Source organism: Barbus barbus, assembly GCF_936440315.1.
Source record: "Barbus barbus genome assembly, chromosome: 15".
In the NCBI taxonomy this organism is placed as follows: Eukaryota; Metazoa; Chordata; class Actinopteri; order Cypriniformes; family Cyprinidae; genus Barbus; species Barbus barbus.
In genome coordinates, this window is record NC_136743.1 from 20,382,849 (window position 1) to 20,402,903 (window position 20,055).

The 20,055-nt window shown below is 41.9% G+C and overlaps 1 protein-coding gene across 1 annotated transcript in view; it reads left to right on the forward strand.

Annotated features, from left to right (window-relative positions):
- LOC306881360 (dihydropyrimidine dehydrogenase [NADP(+)]) overlaps positions 1–19,234 on the forward strand; it is a 170,053-nt gene extending 150,819 nt beyond the window's left edge. The window contains exons 20-23 of the mRNA XM_079435424.1: positions 840–1,019; positions 16,494–16,652; positions 17,683–17,823; positions 18,722–19,234. Coding sequence (XP_079291550.1) covers positions 840–1,019; positions 16,494–16,652; positions 17,683–17,823; positions 18,722–18,886 — 645 coding nt within the window. The 3' untranslated portion in view covers positions 18,887–19,234. The remainder of the gene's footprint in view (positions 1–839; positions 1,020–16,493; positions 16,653–17,682; positions 17,824–18,721) is intronic.
- The last annotated feature ends 821 nt before the right edge of the window (positions 19,235–20,055 follow it).

A 20,055-nucleotide genomic window follows, 5' to 3' on the forward strand; every position in this document is an offset into this window, starting at 1 on the left:
CAAAATTGACTCATTCTAAACTGATGTCAGGGAGATATATACTGTTTTAAAAATTGGGGTTGGTAAAATGTAATGTTTTTGAAAGTCTCTTATGCTCACCAAGGTTACATTTACTTGATTAGAATACAAGTAACAACATTGACATTGTAATTACTATTTAAAATGACTGTTTTCTGTTTTATTATTTTAAAACGTAATTTATGATGCCAAAGCTGAATTTTCAGCAGCCATTACTCCAGTCTTCAGTGTCACGTGATCCTTCAGAAAGCATCTAATATGCAGATTTGGTGACATTTCTTATTATCTGTTGACAACAGTTATGTTTTTAATAATTTTTATGCAAACTGTGATATATTTTTGTGCAGGATTGACCAGAATTTATTTGAAATAGAAATGCGCAATCTTGCTAAATAAAAGTTCTTTAAAATAATCATACTGACCCAAACTTTTGAACAGTAGTGAACATCAACATTTACATATTCAATGTTCAGAAACAGTTATTATTCTTAAACAGTAGAATGAACTAAAGAGTTTAAGCTGTTTCTGGCAGTGTGTTGCTCAAAGGTTTGGCCATTTTTTGAATATGAAGGCAAATGAGATTTCAGAGCTTCAGCAGAGAGGAAGATTATCAGTAATCAACAACTTAAATGAAATGAAACTCAGTTCTATTGCTCTGCAAGCACACAATCAGCTTTCTTTCTATTATGCTGCATTGAGCTTCTGAATACACTGCTTTTAAGAAGACCCACACATACTAAAAAGATGATGGGGATAGTGTAATCACTGGTCTTTCACAAAGTCTGGGCCCTGAGGTCTGTTCATCTGTGAATATTTAACAGGTGTGCAGTGCTGTGCAGAACCAGGACTTCACAGTGATTGAGGACTACTGTTTAGGCCTGAAGGCACTGCTGTATCTGAAAAGCATAGAAGAACTGCACGATTGGAACGGCCAGTCTCCTCCCACCATACGCCATCAGAAGGGCAAACTCGTCCCCCGCGTGGAGGAGCTCGTCGGGAAGGTGAGCATCTCTGTGGCTAGTTGCCTCAGGCTCGTTTTAAAAACGAAACACTCTGTGGTATTTTTTCTGGTTAACCTTTAGTGATTTGTGTTGCAATTAAAGAGGCACAATCCGCCTGATGTGGAGATAATGCTTTATTGAGTCATGAAGGATGTTTAAGGTTGTGGGTGTTAGTAACAGCCGCGAGGTTGATGCTAAAAGGCGTGAGAGTAATTTACTTCCTACTGCTTGGCGTGAAAGAAGCCTCAGGCTTCTTCAGACCGGTTAGTGACCCCGTGACCATTTGACCAATAGTGGCTCTCAGCTACACTGTGCTGTAAAAATGTGGTGTGAAACCCATCTAGTTTTGCACAAATCTAACAAATTCTTCTGTGATCGATATCAACGAAGAGAGTTTTTTCTTCTTCTTCTTTTCCATTTTGGGTTTTAGTTGAGAATTACATTACACTCAACCCTCTATTGAAATTTCACAGTTGCACAAAGAGATATTTTCCCCATCACTACACCATATTCATGCAGCATAAAACCGAAAGCACACAAACATATGCAAATTTTTCTCTCTCTATAAACAGCTTTGTGCTTCTGTTAAAAGTGATGGAGGGGGAAAAACACTGTGAACTGATAAGTGCTATTCCTCGACTACGACATGATTTTGAAAAACATGAGGGGCGAAATCTCTCCCTCTCTCTCTCTCTCTCTCTCTTTCGTGCCAACAGGGTGTCTGTAGAGCCCTGTCCAGAAACAAGCACACAGTTTTTGAAAACAAGGAGTGGGAGGAGGGTGTTTAGACACTTTAATTTGCTTTTATTATAAAACTTTGGAAGATCATATTTTTGTCAGTATATGCAAATACACTGCTACAGACATTTTCTAAATCATTATTTTTTTCTTGTCTAGTAAAAGTTTCTAAATGTCTTTGAAGATGAGAATGATAAACTTTATAATTTCACAAGATAGACTGTAAGGGGTCCTTTTATGCTTTTCACTTTTTGTAACTTTAGCATAAAATGATCTGCAAGGTTACTAAGCTCAAAGTCGATATTAACGTGCTTCTTCTGGATATTGTGAAGTCGCAATGTCGTTTATTTAAATAATTATGGCCCATGGAATACACAAAAAAGGGCGAGAGGTCTGGTTGAGCTGTGCTAGACAAGATGAAAAAGAGCTGCTGTAGTAGTGTGTTGCTGCTATGTCACCATGAGACGCTGTTTCTTTCACCCTGGTTTCAAAACCCCTTTATTTGTGCTTGCAAAAGTTCAGCATGATCCTCTTGTTCATAAACATTCTCAGGGTCTGAATTTGTGCTTGAATTGGTATATGGCAGTTATGGTGAGGGGCATAACATTTCCGGGAACATGCTCAAAGTGATTGGCCAATCACAACATAGTGGTCCAGCTAACCAATCAGAGCACATTTCTTTTGTCAAAAGGAGGGGTTTAATTGAAACAGGAGGTAAAAAGGGCATTTGAGACAGACTGGGAAGAGAGGTGCCACAATAATGTGAATATGTGAAAAAAAAGCGTTTAGTTTTTTTAACAATCAAGCATAAAGACCGATTCTAGTACACCCCATAAAACAAATCAAGACTTCGTAAAAATGGATGGACCCATTTAAATAAATATTGATTATACAATTATACATAAAATAATTAATGCTTATCATATTATTACATATTCTTTAAATGTAAAATATATCTAAACTTATTTAGATATAGACAAATTATATCTTGAATGTAAGTGTTATTGTTTTTTCAGAATTATTGGAAAGTAACTGGTTTAAACAAAGAAATTATATAATAATATGAAAACGTTTACATTACTTATATGAATTTTTATTTTATTTTCATTTATATTAAAGTTTTAGACATTATTTCATTGTTTATGCTCATACTTGACCACACACCAAGTAGTGTGTGTGTGTGTGTGCGTGCATGTTTATGTGGTTTATGAGGACACAAATGTGTATAATGACATGGGTATGACAGAGGTATTACAATATGAAGGTGGTTTATGAGGACACTGCCTATGTCCCCGTAATTCAAAAGGCTTAAAAAACATACTAAATGGTGTTTTTTTGAAAATCTAAAAATGCACAAAGTCTCCTGTGAGGGCTAAGTTTAGGTGTAGGGTTGGTGTAGGGCAATAGCACACACAGTTTGTTCAGTATAAAAACCATTACGCCTATGGAGAGTCCCCATAAACCACAAAAACCAACATGTGTGTGTGTGTGTGTGTGTGTGTGTGTTTTGTGATGTATAGTCACCACTATTGTAATGCCTTCTGTGATTTTTATGGTCCAAATCATGCTGGTCACACAAGTCCAAGTTTCCAAGGAGGAGCTTTAGAGAGTTTATGCATGTTGAATTTCAAGGAACTCTGTAGTCCTTAAGCAGCTCACAAAAAAACAAAAAACATGCAAAGCAGATTCCAGCACGCGCACACACACACACATGCACTTGTACTGTTATCTGAATGTTTGCTGCTGTTCAGAAATGGAGTGAGGACACTGGCAAAAGGTTTCCATTATCTTTGCACCCTGATGAGAGGAGACACAAAAAGAGATGTGTGGTCTTGGCTAATACAGTATTTCTTTCTCTGGAAAACAAGATCAAATTCACTGCCTGGAGCCAATTAAAGTGCAGAGATCAATGCCCACCATGATACCAGCACTGAGCTCCTTACATTAACATGAGCTTGGGGGATTCATGTTTTGTTATTTTATTCTGTATTATTTAGTGCCATTACATAAGAGGATCCTGTAAATTGAAAATATGCTACTGGAACAAATAAGCCAAACTTTAACTAATGAACTTTCACTGATTATAAGCTACTGTATTTGGTGTTTAAAAAATAGTTGGGAATTTTATAAGAGCTTTTTACCTATTATGTTGCTGTAACATAAGAAAACATTTTCAGAAAAATCTGTTTTTGAAATAGAACTTTTTAACTGAAACCAGGTAATATATTTATATATTTAAAAAAATAATAATAAAAATTGTTTTCATAAGGTTTTATATCTAGCCAAAAAGTGAGATGAAATTCTAGCTTAAATCAATAAGATATTCAAATGAATAGTTTTATGATCAAAGTAAAAGCAAATAAATGTTCCACAAAATTGGAAATTTCACATGATTTTTCAGAAAAGAAAAAAGCCATTATCAAGTAAACCTAAGTTGCTTCAGTGCAGTAAGTGTTCATGTTGAAATATTACACAACAAAATGCATGTAGAAGATTGTGTACAACAGGTTTTTCAGCAAAGTTTTGATCATGTTGATAATTTAGAGGCCATATAAAATATGAGACAATAGGCTTTATGGTTAAGCGTGACAAGGAGACACTGAGGTACGATCCTTCAGGTAATGAAATAATCTGATGATCCCCATTTGGACCCAACCGGTTCCTTACTTTCAGTCACATCAGGATAACAATAATGTTTCAACTGATGTTCCTCTGCAACTGCTTTCCATAGAAGGCAACGTTTGTCAAGTGAGGTCTGTTTAGCTCTTAAAGTGCGATTAGTGGCCATTACAAGGCAAAGATAAAGATTAACGCTTCTCTCGTCCAATCCCTCGGCGATCAGTGCGATGCTACAGAACATAGGAGGTTGGGCTTCCATTCTAATTCTCGTATAATTTAAATCACTCAGCCCACACTGACATAATGTGCGCTCCTTCCTCCACTGCACTCTTGATTTACAATCCAGAGGGGAGATGAGAGAACTGACAAGCCCTGTGTTTTGGAAAGCTCTGCATCTAATTAGCAGAGGCTTTCTGGTTGCCCGGGACATGAGATTTGGCAATACGTGTAGCTTCTCTCATTAAAACAGCACTCCTCGTGGAGTGGACTCGCAAAAAAAAGCCTCCCTCTCAATAGAAAGAAAGAAAAAGGAAACAATTCCTTTTCCACCAACACATTTGTATAACTGTTATTTAGCGCGCACGCTTTTATACGCAAGTATTCAACCTGTCTGCTTAGCAGACGTCCAAAGCAAATGGCATTTTCTTTTTCTTTCAGTGTTTTTTTGTAAAAAACATTCTTTGTGAAAACTCCCATCATTATATTTTTCTTTTCCATTGTTAAGTGTATTGCTTTGTAGACTCTTCTTTGAATCCTTTGAATGATCTTAGAGCGAATTAGCATAAAGCAGATACGCCGTGGCTCGTCGCTAAACAGAAAACAGAGAAAGAGAAAGGAAGAGCTCATCTAATAGGACTGAATGGGGTTGCTGCGAGTTGGACAGACTGCAGTTTGTGTATCTGGAAGACATGAAATTATAATAGGCTTCAGAGATTTCCGCCGTTGCCATTTAAGTACCCAGCACTTACTCACAAGACTGCCGGAGACAAAATGGTGGTCAGTTGCTTTGTGTGGGGTTTTGGTGAGATTTGAAAGGACGTGTAAGCCAGTGAGGCGTGATCGAGTGGTTTTGGTTCTGTTTCATGGCACCTGTGTCTGTGTGGGATGCGTATTAAAATAGATGTTTGTCCTGCTGGAAGTTCTTGTGCAGTTTTGAAACAGCAAATTTATTTTCCTTTACGCCCTGAAGAATTACAAGATGACGCCGCTGATGGCAGCTATTGTGCGTTGCTCTCCAGTGTTTGTACTGTTTTTGTTTGTTTTTTGTTTTTCATATAAGATCAGTTTTACCAGGGATGACCTGCTGAACATTCGGCAGAACACACTAGAGGTCTGCACGGGCTTTAAACTGAAGCCCGAACCCGGCCCGTACCCGCGATCATTTAACCCGACCCGACCCGACCCGACAAACACATTTACATGTTAAGCCCGAACCCGACCCGAACCCGAGGTCCACTCTATTTCTCACAGCAAATAAATACCATTTTTGCAATATGTTGTATTTTCTCACGGCAAATAAATACAATTTTTGCAATATGTTGTATTTAATGATTGCTTGAATGTCGTCTCTCAGTTGTTGAATTTCGCGCAGACGTTACCACAACGTAAATGTGTTTGCTCAGTCCGATCTCATGAAAGTGCGAATACCACGAATTGTATCTGTAGTGCTTATGATACGCAGTTTTCGTGTGCATATGAAACGCACTTTATGGGGTGTAATAGGCACGCACTCCGCACCCCTAATCCTAACCAAGGGGTTTACAGTACGTAGCATATGCATGCAAAAAACATTTTTGGTGTATAAATGGCACTAGAAATTAATTTGTGGTATAGATACGCACTTTCATGAGATCGTGTTTCATAATCTGCTACTGGGCCGGCCCTCTGTCAAATTTTAAAACCCAGTGTGGCCCTTGAGCCAAAAAGTTTGCCCACCCCTGGGCTACACAGACCACAGACACACAGGTAGAGCCTGTGTGTCTGTGGTCTGTGTAGCAGATGCACATTGCACATCTGCGCACGCAACTTTCTCTCTCGCGCGTGCCGGTCACCACAACACAGCAAGCAGGCAAAGCACACGGCACGCAAACTATATATAGCCTATTTAGTTTTTATTAGTTACAAACCCGAACCCGACGCTGTTCAATAAACATTAACCCGAACCCGACCCGAAACCCGCACATTTTTCGGGACCCGTCGGGCTCGGGTCGGGTAGCAGACTTCTAGAACACACCACAAAATCTTTTACCGGATTTTGATTTTTCGGATGTTTTGCTGGACATTGTAGTTGGTGGAGCCATAGCTCTGGTCAAACGCTACAGGAGGCGCAGGCGGGGGAAGAGAGCCGGCGCGCTTGTGAAGCTCAGACAGCGTGGATTTCGAACAGCGTTGCCTAGAATCCATCTGGCGAATCTCCGCTCTCTACCCAACAAAACGGACAAACTCCTTCTGCTCTCCCGAACAAACAAGGAGATTTTTCTAACTCTGCTGCCCTGTGTTTCACGGAAACCTGGCTAAATGGCGACATACCAGACAGCGCGATTCATCTGCCTAATTTCACGCTGATCAGAGCAGATCGCAACGCAGAATCAACGGGGAAATCGCGCGGCGGCGGGACGTGCTTTTACATCATTGAGAGGTGGTGTACAGATATAACTATGTTAAAGAAGATGTGCTGTTCAGATCTAGAAACGCTCTTCATTATCTGCAAGGCGTTCTACTCACCGCGGGAGTTCTGCTTGTTCATTCTCGTCTGTGTCTACATTCCACTGCAAGCGCAGTGTCTACATTCCACTGAAAGAGCATAGCTTTACAGAGACTCGCTGATATGATCACAGAGAGTGAGCACCAACACCTGGACTTATATAAATAAATGTTTTAATCATTCTCTGGGACTTTAATAAAGCAAATCTCTCCCGCAAACTGCCAAAATACAGACAGCACATCACATGTCCCACCAGATACAGTAATATATTGGATCACTGTTACACAACAATAAAGGACGCATATCATTCAGGCGCCAGAATGTAGATGACGCCGCTGAGTACAGAAGCCATCCAGGTCGCTCCGCTTAGATTGGGATTTTATTTACTTTTTTACTAACTTTTACTTTCTCTTTTTACACATTTAACGTCGGCACTGATCACTTATGACAAAGAAACACTTTTGGACATTGGAAACCACTACACTAACCTGTTCCAGGACACATTATCCACGAATCCATCGTGGCCACTCGAGATTCTTCGGAACGTGGAGATGAACAATGGCCACTCGAATAAACCCCCGAGGTGACAGATCAAGAAACACCGCGGGAAACGCGCTGGGATTCAAGATAGACTCAGGAAAAGGGCTCATAATCCTCCTCTTCCGAGCATTCTGCTCACAAATGTCCAATCCTTGGAGAATAAGATGGACGATCTTAGAGCAAGTATAAGTTTCCAACGGGACATAAGGGACTGTAACGTTTTGTTTGTCTGAAACATGGCTTACACCCTCGGTCCCGGACACTGCTGTAATGCCGAGTGATAACTTTTCTGTTTTACGGATGGACAGAACAGCAGAGGCTGGTAAATCCAGGGGTGGGGGAGTGTGTTTCATGATTAACAATAAATGGTGTGATCCCAGGAATATCTCCATTATGTATTATCTGCCCCGGGAGTTTTCATCGATCATTGTTACTGCTGTTTACATTCCACCACAGGCAGACACTGGCTTGGCTTTGTCTAAGCTTCACGATGTGCTCAGCGGCTACATTAACAAACATCCTGACGCTGCCATCCTGACGCTCATCGCGGGAGACTTTAACAAAGCTAGCCTCAGGCAGGTCATGCCGAACTTTCATCAACATGTATCCTGTCCAACTAGAGGACTGAATACACTGGATCACTGCTACTCTCAGTTTAAGAATGCCTACAAAGCCTGCTCACTACCGGCTTTTGGCAAATCGGACCATGCCGCCATTTTCCTCACACCGGAATATAAACAAAGGCTCGTTCAGGATCCCCCGGTGCAGAGAGTAGTGACGCGCTGGTCCTCCCACCCAGAAGCTATGCTACAGGCGGCTCTTGATGATGTTGACTGGCTGTTACAGATCTGCCAGGTTCTGCCACCACATTGTCACAGCAATCACTCTCACCTGTGTTGATTACACTCACCTGCTCCTCATCACGCTCCTCGTTACTGCTCCCCATAAAGACACACACCGCCAAACACTCAATGTCTGGTCTCGTTTGACGAAGGAGGACTACCTCAGCTACTCCAAGCTTTTGTGTGTATAGCTGCGAAGTTTACTTACCTGCTACTTGAATTACCTGCTCTCTGTACCCTCAGGATCTGGTCCCTCGTCTGCTCCAGAGTTCCTGAGGCTCAGCTCCCAGTCGGCTGTGTGTGTGCTCTCTCTCCACTCCTCTCCGTGTGTGTGGCGTCTTCTGCAAAGAATCCTCATCTGTAACAGAAGACCAGACCTACACCGAAATATGGACTGCAGCTACCAATCTCCCGAGGATGAACTGCTTCAGTTGTCTCAGGACGGCCGCCCCATAGAGGATTATGTAGAGGATTTCCTCTGGCTCTCGCAGTACGTATCGTGGACGGATGGGACATTTAAGACCGTCTTTTGGGGTGGTCTAAATAACTACCTGTTTCTCTGAGCGCTACCTGCCAATACGCCAGGCTCCCTGCAACAATACCTGGATTATGTACTACACCTCGCCGGGTCATCTTTTACTGTGGAGAAGGTTCCTGCAGTCCAACCACCGCCTGCGGCAAAGAAGGTTCTGCCGCCCGCGACATGCGAAACCGCGCTTCCCGAATCCCAAGAATCCAGTTCTCGAGCCACGACCAGGAGTGCCGATCCTGAATCCAGTTCCCAGACCGCGGCCAAGAGTGCCGATCCCGAATTCCGAGAATCCAGTTCTCAGACCACGGCCAGGAGTGCCAATCCCGAATCCAGTTCTCTGACCACGGCCAGGGGTGCCTGATCCCGAATCCAGTTCCCAGACTACGGCCAGGAGTGCCGATCCCGAACCCCGAGAATCCAGTTCTCCAGTCACGGCCAGGAGTGCCGATCCCGAATCCCAAGAATCCAGTTCTCTGACCACGGCCAGGAGTGCCGATCCCGAGTCCAGTTCCCAGACTACGGCCAGGAGTGCCGATCCCAAACCCCGAGAATCCAGTTCTCCAGTCACGGCCAGGAGTGCCGATCTCGAATCCCGAGAATCCAGTTCTCCGATCACGGCCAGGAGTGCCGATCCCGAATCCAGTTCCCAGACTACGGCCAGGAGTGCCGATCCCGAATCCCCTGTGTCTGCGCTGCCCGTGCGCCCTCAAGAGTCCGCGCCGCAAGAGCGCCCTCCTGCGTCTACGCTGGTCCCGTCCAGCTCTCCTTCGTCTCCGCTGGTTCTGTCCAGCTCCGTGCCTCCCGTGCGCCCCCAAGAGTCCGCTCCTCCAGAACGCCCTCCAGTGTCCGCTCCTCTAGAACACCCTCCAGTGTCCGCTCCTCCAGTATGGCCACCAGAGGGGAACGTTCCCAAATAAAAAATTTTTGGGGGGGGCCATATAACCTCAGTCTGTGTGGCCAGGCCAAAGGCCAAGGTCACAAAGATCTCTGATCCGCCAGGGCCATCCAAGATCTCTGATCCACCAGGGCCATCCAAGCTCCCTGATCCACCATGGCCATCCAAGCTCCCTGATCCACCATGGCCATCCAAGATCCCTGACCCGCCATGGCCATCCAGGATCTCTGACCCGCCAGGGCCACCCAAGCTCCCTGATCCGCCATGGCCATCCAAGATCCCTGATCCACCATGGCCACCCAAGATCTCTGATCCACCAGGGCCACCCAAGCTCCCTGATCCACCATGGCCACCCAAGATCTCTGATCCACCAGGGCCACCCAAGCTCCCTGATCTGCCATGGCCACCCAAGATCCCTGACCCGCCATGGCCACCCAAGCTCCCTGATCCGCCATGGCCGTCCAAGCACCCTGACCCGCCATGGCCGTCCAAGCGCCCTGATCCGCCATGGCCTCCCGAGTCTCCAGTCCCGCCATGGCCTCCCGAGTCTCCAGTTCCGCCATGGCTTCCCGAACCTACTGATCCGCCACGACTTCCCGAGTCCCCGGATCCAGCCTGGAGGCTTCCCCTGTGTCTTGCCCTGCATCGGCCTTCAGGAGGTTCCGTCCCCTATGTAGTTATTACGGTGCGGGACGCACCTTCCGGGAGGGGGAGCTAATGTTACAGATCTGCCAGGTTCTGCCACCACATTGTCACAGCAATCACTCTCACCTGTGTTGATTACACTCACCTGCTCCTCATCACGCTCCTCGTTACTGCTCCCCATAAAGACACACACCGCCAAACACTCGATGTCTGGTCTCGTTTGACGAAGGAGGACTACCTCAGCTACTCCAAGCTCTTGTGTGTATAGCTGTGAAGTTTACTTACCTGCTACTTGAATTACCTGCTCTCTGTACCCTCAGGATCTGGTCCCTCGTCTGCTCCAGAGTTCCCGAGGCTCAGCTCCCAGTCGGCTGTGTGTGTGCTCTCTCTCCACTCCTCTCCGTGTGTGTGGCGTCTGCAAAGAATCCTCATCTGTAACACTGGGACATGTTCCGGGCGAGTTCATCTGACGTCAGCGAGTTCACGGATGTAGCATTAAACTTTGTAAACACGCTAACCGAGCAAGCTACAGAAACAATAACTTTAAGGACCTTCTCCAATCAGAAACCGTGGGTGGACAGACCAATCCGTGCTGCGGTTAACAAACGCACTGCCGCTTACAATGAGGCTCATTTGACCGGGAATATGAGCGAGTACAAAGCATTTTCAGCTCAAGGACTCGTATTGCTGCTATGTAAATACCATGTACAACTTTTTTGCACATTCCTTCTTTATTACTATTTAAGTCAACAACATACTGACCTGCACATTTATATTTATATTTTTAATCTTTTATTTTATTTTATTTTATTCTTTTTATTTTTTTTCTACTTTTCTTTTTCTTAATATTTATGTACAATCGATGTTTTGTATTCTATATAATTGCACTGTCCTTGGAGCGGACCTGACTTACATTTCATTGCTAGTTATACTCTGTATAATTGTGTGTGAGACAAATAAAAATCTTGAATCTTGATATCACTCGGTTCCACAAGCAGCTTTAGGACTCTCTGATCACTGTTTGGTTCATCTTATTCCGACCTACAGGCAGAAACTTAAATCTGCAAAGCCTGTGTTATGATCTGTTAAAAGATGGACTAATGAAACAGAGCGGGATTTACAAGCCTGTTTCTCTCTCACAGATTGGTCTGTTTTTGAAGCCGCTGCCATCGATCTGGACGAGCTCACAGACACTGTAACATCTTATATCAGTTTCTGTGAGGATATGTGCATTCCTAGCAGGACTCATCTAATCTACAACAATGACAAACCTTGGTTCACTGCAAAACTCAGACAGCTCTGTCAGGCCAAAGAAGATGCTTACAGAAAGGGGGATTATGTCTTGTACAAACAGGCCAAATACACACTGGAAAAGGAGATCAGAGTGGCAAAGAGGAATTATTCTGACAAGCTAAGGAAAAGATTATCTTCCAGTGATCCTGGTTCAGTGTGGAAAGGCATGAAGGATATCACCAGTTACAAGACACCATCCCCCAGCACTCTGGAGAATCAACAATGAGCAGACGACTTGAACGAGTTTTATTCTAGTTTTGAAAAAACACCCCACACCCACCCTGAACACCTCTCCACACAACCATTAATACCTCCAGCAACCCTCCTCTCCCCCACACCTACAATTCAAATCAGCGAAGAAGATGTGTGCCAGGTCTTCAGAAAGAACAAAAGAAGGAAAGCACCAGGCCCAGACGGTGTGTCACCAGCTTGTCTGAAATCCTGTGCTGACCAGCTGGCCCCCATCTTCACACAGATCTTCAACAGATCACTGGAGCTGTGTGAAGTCCCCTCATGCTTCATCCACCATCATCCCCGTCCCAAAGAAACCCCAAATTACTGGACTTAATGACTACAGACCTGTGGCTCTAACGTCTGTAGCCATTAAATCATTTGAAAGACTGGTTTTGGCTTATCTGAAGGACATCACTGGTCCCTTACTGGACCCCTGCAGTTTGCCGGTCTGTGGGACTGCACTTCATCCTGAAGCATCTGGACAGACCAGGGACTTATGTGAGGATGCTGTTTGTGGACTTCAGCACCGCTTTTAACACCATCATCACCGAAACCCTTCAGAATAAACTAACCCAGCTCTCCGTACCCACCTCTGTCTGTCAGTGGATCAACAGCTTCCTGACAGATAGACAGCAGTTAGTAAAGCTTGGTAAATTCACATCTGGCACTCCTACCATCAGCATTGGAGCTCCTCAGGGCTGCGTACTCTCCCCACTGCTCTTCTCCCTCTACACCAACGACTGCACCTCTAAAGACCCCTCTGTCAAGCTCCTGAAGTTTGTAGATGACACCACACTGATCGGCCTCATCCAGGACGGTGACGTGTATGCTTACAGACAGGAGGTTAAGGAGCTGGCTGTCTGGTGCAGTCTTAACCTGGAGCTTAATACACTCAAAACTGTGGAGATGATCATGGACTTCAGGAGAAACCCCCCTGCTCTCCCCCCACTCACTATCATGAACAACACTGTGACTGCAGTGGAGTCATTCAGATTCGTGGGCACCACCATCTCTCAGGACCTGAAGTGGGATATTCACATAGACTCCATTGTCAGAAAGGCCCAGCAGAGGTTGTACTTTCTTCGCCAGCTGAGGAAGTTCAATCTGCCACAGGAGCTGCTGAAACAGTTATACTCCACCATCATTGAATCCATCCTCTGCACTTCAATAACTGTCTGGTTCAGCTCAGCTACCAAATCTGACCTAAGAAGACTACGGAGGGTAGTCCGGACTGCTGAGCGAATCATTGGTGCAACCCTCCCCACTCTCCAAGAACTGTACTTATCCAGAGTGAGCAAAAGGGCTGGTAAAATCACGCTGGACCCCTCACATCCAGCACACTCCCTGTTTGAACTGTTACCGTCTGGTCGACGCTACAGAGCTCTGGGCACCAGAACGACCAGACACAGGAACAGTTTCTTCCCTCAGGCAATCCATCTCATGAACACTCAACAATAAACGTGGAACACACAACTATAATACAGTATCCATTCACCACACTCACTTATTTTATTTTTATTTTCTCATTTCTAATTTGCACATACTTGACCTGTACCTATATAGTTGTCTATATTATATATTGTGTTTTTGCTACAAAGGTACATCGCCTATTTGGATATTATTATTTTATTATCTGTGTCCTGTCCTGTTGCTGTCTTTCTGTTGCACTGTGGAGCTTCTGTCACTACAACAAATTCCTTGTATGTGTAAACATACTTGGCCAATAAAGCTCATTCTGATTCTGATTCTGAGAAGATATCACAGGTTCATCAAGTTTTAGTTAGCTATTACAAAACTCCTCTCAGCTAGCACATCTTTTCAAAGTGAAGGCAGCCTTGTCACCTGACCTGAATACAGTGCTCTGATTCGCTAAAATGGACTTATTGGTTTCTGTTCACAAACATCAAGGGCGCTTGTCGGTTTCTGCAGTAAAACACGAACTCGCGATGCCTTGAAAGTAGGGGTGGGCGATATGGGAAAAATATCATATCACGATTTTAAAAATACAAACTAAAATCAATCATTTTAAATACAAATTTATTAACTGAATTTAGGCATTATAATTAAAATTGGATTTTCATTTTTAGAAGATAAAATTTTACATTTAAGAGTGTTACTAAAGGGTTCTGTCTGAAGTTTTTAAACGGCGGCTCCTTTAAGGCTTGTCAGTAAGCGTTATGATTTGCTAACAAAATTTCAGGAGAACGACAACACCTCCTTGCTATTGCACGTATAAAACATAATTTGCAGACAAAGCATTATTAATTTGTTTGTATGGTTTGTGATGCAGCTGCTATCAGATCCAATACAGTCAGCAGCTTCATCTTTTAACAAAAGTTGTGTAAAAAGCTCAAATAAAATGTTATTTCTCATGTCATGACCTCTTTAAACTATTAGTTTTTTAAGATAAATAATAAAATAAATAATAAAAAAAAAAGATAAAGGAATCTAAAAGTAAAAATAGCAGCTATGAACGCCCAATTAAATATCCAATATCGCCAGATATGTTATATATGGTAATGTGCTTTTGATGCACATTTTTCAGATGTGACCTAGTGGTTAGTGCTAGGTGTTAAGCTGTGATGTTCATTCAAGTTCATATTCAGCTTGTGTTTGTTACCCCCTCCCCACCCATCATTTCCTGTCTGCTTCTGACTGTCACTGTCAGTAAATAAAACAAAAAAAACTAAAATAATATATATAATTTATATTTTACGGCACACCCGGCTGTTTATTTCAATAGTAAGCTGTCAGCATGTTAGAAATAAAGTAGTGTTTATAGTTGCCATGTAATCAAGGTTTCACAAGCAAGCCAGTCGTCTCTGTGTTTATTTTGACTGATGCACTGTTAATGACATATCTCTGTCTAGTCTGTCTGTTTTTGTGTGCACGAGAACGGGTCCATGTGTGTAGTCTGTAGTGTGTGTACGTTTATCTCCCCAGCCACCGATGAGTTCCTCAGACTGTCTGCTGCAGGGCTGGAGCGCTTGATTCATTAGACTGTCAACCTGTGCCTGAGAGAGTAATGCTTTTATGCAGGATTAGAACAGGGCCACCAGTGTTAGCTCTACAGGGAAATAAATACATGGAGGATGTGCCCCCCCCTAAGCTAGCCATTAGTCCTGCAGTCAACACCGGCACCGTAGATTTGTGTCTCTGATTCGTCTGATACATCCTGCTTTACCAAAGGCCTCCGATCTCTGTTGGGCTGTTACTTTTCAAAAAAAGACTTGAGAGAAGTTTGGCGCGGACGGCTAATAACTGAGCCTTTCCTGTCGTGTTTTGATTCTTTTTGCTTTGCAAAGGAGACACTTCCATCTAGCCATGGTAGAAATGAAGGGTTACAGGCAGTTGTGAATGACAGCTTTGAGGAGATTGTGTCTGGGAAAACGCTAGACCAATTTAAATGTCCTATCGTTGGTACGAATGGATTTGCAGCGGGCGTTGTAAGGAATACTTGTTGCCGGAAAGGTGGAATAGGGTGTTGTTAAAAGGCTTGAATAAACGAAGCATTCTTTTGGAGAAAGGTCACAAAGAGAGATGCAGAACGAAACCGTCATTAGGAAAATTCTGTGTTTGCTCGATCGTTTCAAATTACAAATATGATAATTAGCCACCAAAAATAAAAAATAAACTCCTAAAAAGATTTCTTCATGAAAGAGCATTTAGAAAACTGAAAATATCAGTTATTGGAAGCGGTGCCCATCAGCAACCCATAACTCCATTTCCCCCAAATTACCATTCATTACCATTTTAGTGTCAAACCATTAGTTTGACCAGCTAATCCTTGCAATTACCGGTAGTATTATACGATTTCCTAACAATTCATTGCAGATTCTCTTTATGGCTCCATTAAAAGGATGGCTAATTTTGTGGCAAACTTGATTTCTCGTCAGTGGAGCCGGCGTTTCCTGTCGAATGGCCTTTGGAGAGCGAAGGCGCAAGGCTCTTTTATGGCCACCTCTCAGGCTCGGTGCGTCGGTATGAGAGTGTGACTGTGAATACGAATCACCTCTTTAGCCCTGCTGCTCTGGAGGGTCAGGCATGTGTGCGAGACTCTGAGGTGAAGAGAGCACTACAACCACTTTTGTTCTAAATGGATGTGGGAAGTGATAGCAAGGATGTGTTAGCACACTTTCCATTAGATTGGTGTAAAAAGGTTGATTTAATATGGATATGAATTCACATGACGTCCATACCTGACATGCTTTCTCAATCGTGTCTTTGTATAGTTTTTAAATAACTTTCATTAAAAAGTAATTAACACATATTATATAATGTCGAACAGAACAGATTTGTGTACATTCTTATGAATAAATTTAATGATGTTTCAAACTACCTGAAAGTACATTAACCACTGATCTGGCAAATATTTTAAGACTTTGTTTGAATAAATTTAACTTGTTGTATCTGCAATCCTACTCTCCAAAAGAGTCTGCCCAGCTTTGGACCGTACTTAAAGACGAAGAATGAAGCCCTGGCGAGGTACAAGAAGATCCTTAAAGATGCTATCGGCAATGTGATTACAGACACCAGTGATGCTGGAGTTCCCCAAAACAACATCCCCAAAAAACTCATCCCTAATGTGAAAGTAAGTAATATCTTGAAGTGTTATAACACCTTTTTATTATTGGAATCAATACACTTTTTTTCAAGTGATATTAGGCCTGTCAGTCAGTTTTGTTCAAATTAATTACACGATATGCTGATTAATCTCTCTCTCTCTCTCTCTCTCTCTCTCTCTCTCTCTCTCTCTTTTATATATATATACATACACACACAAACTATATTAGTATTATTATTGATTAGTGTTCTATGTATAAGGTTTGGGGTCAGTAAAGTTATTTTTGTAAAGATAGTGAATACTTTTATTTAGCAAGGAAGCAAATTGATCAAATTGATTAAGAGTGCCAGACAGCAAAGTCATTTATAATGTCAAAAAAGTTTTCTATCTCAAAAAAAAATATAAATTAAAAAAAAAAAATTAAAATATATAAATAAATAATGCTCTATTCATAAAAAAAACATCATACCAAAAGTGTTGAATGGTAGTGTACATATATTAATGAGCTTATTTATTAAGTTGTTATTATAAGTACACATTATTTTAGGTACACACAGATGGTTGCTGGATGGTCTCCCTGTGTTTTTGTAAAAAATGTCAACTTGTTCAAATGTTCAGCTTGTTCAAAAAAAAATCATTTAAGTACAGGGCAGATGGCATATAATTAATTGTGTTCTTTTTTAAAATCACATTCCTTTTTTCTGTAATAAATCATCTCGTTAATTTGACAGTGACATTACGCAAATATTCAAAACTTCACCAACACATCCTCAACAGCTTGTCCTCATGTAATCTGTGAGGTAATCTTGTAGCACATGCAGTTTTCCTGCTCATAACATTAAAAGGCTTTATTCCTCTAGGTGATTATGCTGTGAGGCATCTCTAGGAGGAAATGGAGATCACAAACTACCAGTCAGACATCAAAACCGATCGGCTCCTTCCAGTGCTGATTTAATTAAGCTAACTTAAGATCGGAACGCTGCCTTTCAAATGGTTTCTTTGAGATGCCACGGCTGTTTTTCTTGCCGTTTAATCCCTGTCTCTCCTCTCTGCAAAGGATGTGATTGCCAGAGCGCTGAAGCATATTGGTGCCTACCAGGAGCTGGATAACACGGAACAAGTGCAGGCCCTCGTCGATCCAGAGATGTGTATCAACTGTGGCAAATGCTACATGACCTGCAACGACTCGGGCTACCAGGTACAGATGCACACATTAGATTATTACACAATACGGTGTTATTTACGGAATAGCAATTACTAGTGGATTTTGTTTGCTAAAATGCAGAAGCTAGTGAATATTTTCAGATTGTATGTTGTCTTTGGAGGTCACTCAATTCTAAGTCCCTTTCAAGAAAAGTCTGTTCATTAGGCCACCATATTTGCAATGCCTCCGGGCAGCTCAAACAAGACCAAGTCCTATCTAAATGAATGGGGGAATCCTGAAATCTCAAAAACTGCTCGCTGAACTCGCGATTAAATTACATATTTCAAATCAGCTACAAAATCTGAAATTAACTGCCCCATGAATGTTGTTTCTTATGCTTAAATAGCGTTTAAAAAGCTTATTTTTGAGGCTAGAACAGCCAATGCGCATGCATAGTTCCAATGTGCTTGTGACTGTGCATGTGCATTGGCTGGTCCAGCCTCAGGTTTCTATGGGAACCAGAGCTTCTAACACCCGCTGCAGTGATGCAATGACTTTACCAATCAACGATTGGCTCTTTCATTTAGAAGGTGGGACTATCCCGCCATATTGCGAGTTGCAGTTTCTCCCATTCATAAGTATTGGAATGAACTTTGTCTTTGTATATCTATAGTCTTTGCCCGATTATAGAGTTTATTCACCGCCTTTGGCCCTGCATATTGAAAACATAAAGAGACAAATGCAGAGTCTGAAATGAATAAGGCTGGTGTGCGACGAAGGAGGCCAGCTATTTACCTTAGAGAACGACACTGTTGTGCTAGCTGCTGTCATTGTTGTTGCTTTTTTCCGTCCATGAAAAGCTCTCCCAGGAGTGGGGAAATCCTCCTATGGAGAGTCGATAATTGCTCTAATGTAATAGCTTTTTTTCCCTCCCCTTCCTCTTCTTTTGCAGGCTATTAAGTTTGACCCTGAGACCCATCTTCCCGTAATCACAGACAGCTGCACCGGCTGCACTCTCTGCCTGAGCGTGTGCCCCATCATCGACTGCATCAAAATGGTTACCAGGACAACGCCGTACGTGCCCAAGAGGGGCCTGCCTGTTAATCCCGTTTGCTAAAGCGCACCGTCGCTCCACCTGACCGGAGAGAAAGAAAACCATGGAGCCACGTCTCATTCAAAGCATCGATTCCACTTATAATTGCTGTGTGAAAAATTACCTTTATTATGAAAAGGAATAATTAGCCAGCAGAAATAATTGCCTTATATTCCCAAGCCAGTTATGCTAGAATAATTGTGCTGGCACAAAAGAGTTGCATTATTTCAAAACAGCACAGTGCAATGTCATTTTTTTTAGTACCTTTCACTATCAAAAGTGAGAGGGATGATTGATTGAGAAAGATGGTGAAGTGCTGTTGTTTTCTCTGGTAAAAATGAATAGCAATAAATGCAATAATAAAGCAATTGACCGTATTGAAGTCTCATTTTCACAGTATTATTTTGAAACTTGGTAAAATGAATGTGATTGGTAAGTGTGATTAATAATAAGCATAATTATTTATAAAACAGATTTGCTTTGTTTAATGTTTGTTAGTAATTAAATCACAAGATTTCTAATGATAAGCAATTTATTTCCAAAAACATTATTATTATTATTATTATTTAATAATTTAGCAGACGCTTTTATCCAAAGCGACTTACAAATGAGGACAACAGAAGCAATCAATTGAAGTATTAAAACAACTAAAAACAGATCCAAAACTAAAAGCTAAAACTTTAGAAATACTACCTATACACATTTTAAAAATAAAGAAATTAAATAAAAATGACAAATGCATACAAAAAAAGTCAAAACTTAACATTTAAATGAAAAACAAAAAATAAAGCTAAAAACAATTCAAAATATTAAAGAACAAAAGGTATGATAATGATTCTAACATAACACTAGTCAAGTCACTTTTATTTATATAGCGCTTGTAACAATGTAAATTGTGTCAAAGCAACTGCACAATATCAAAAAAGGAAAATAGTGTGTCAATAATGTAAAATGAAAAGATTAAAAAAAGATTTTCAGTTAAAGGCATTTCATTATTGAATTCAGTGATGTCATCATCCAGCTCAGTTCAGTTTAAATAGTGTCTTTGCAATCAGGTCGACGATATCGCTGACGATATAACACTAAGCCAAACACCAAAAAAAACAACATGGTTTTTAAAAAGTATGAGCCATAATTAATTTGAATAAAATATCACTAGACTTATTGTGAGTTCGAACAGTTTCACTTGCAGA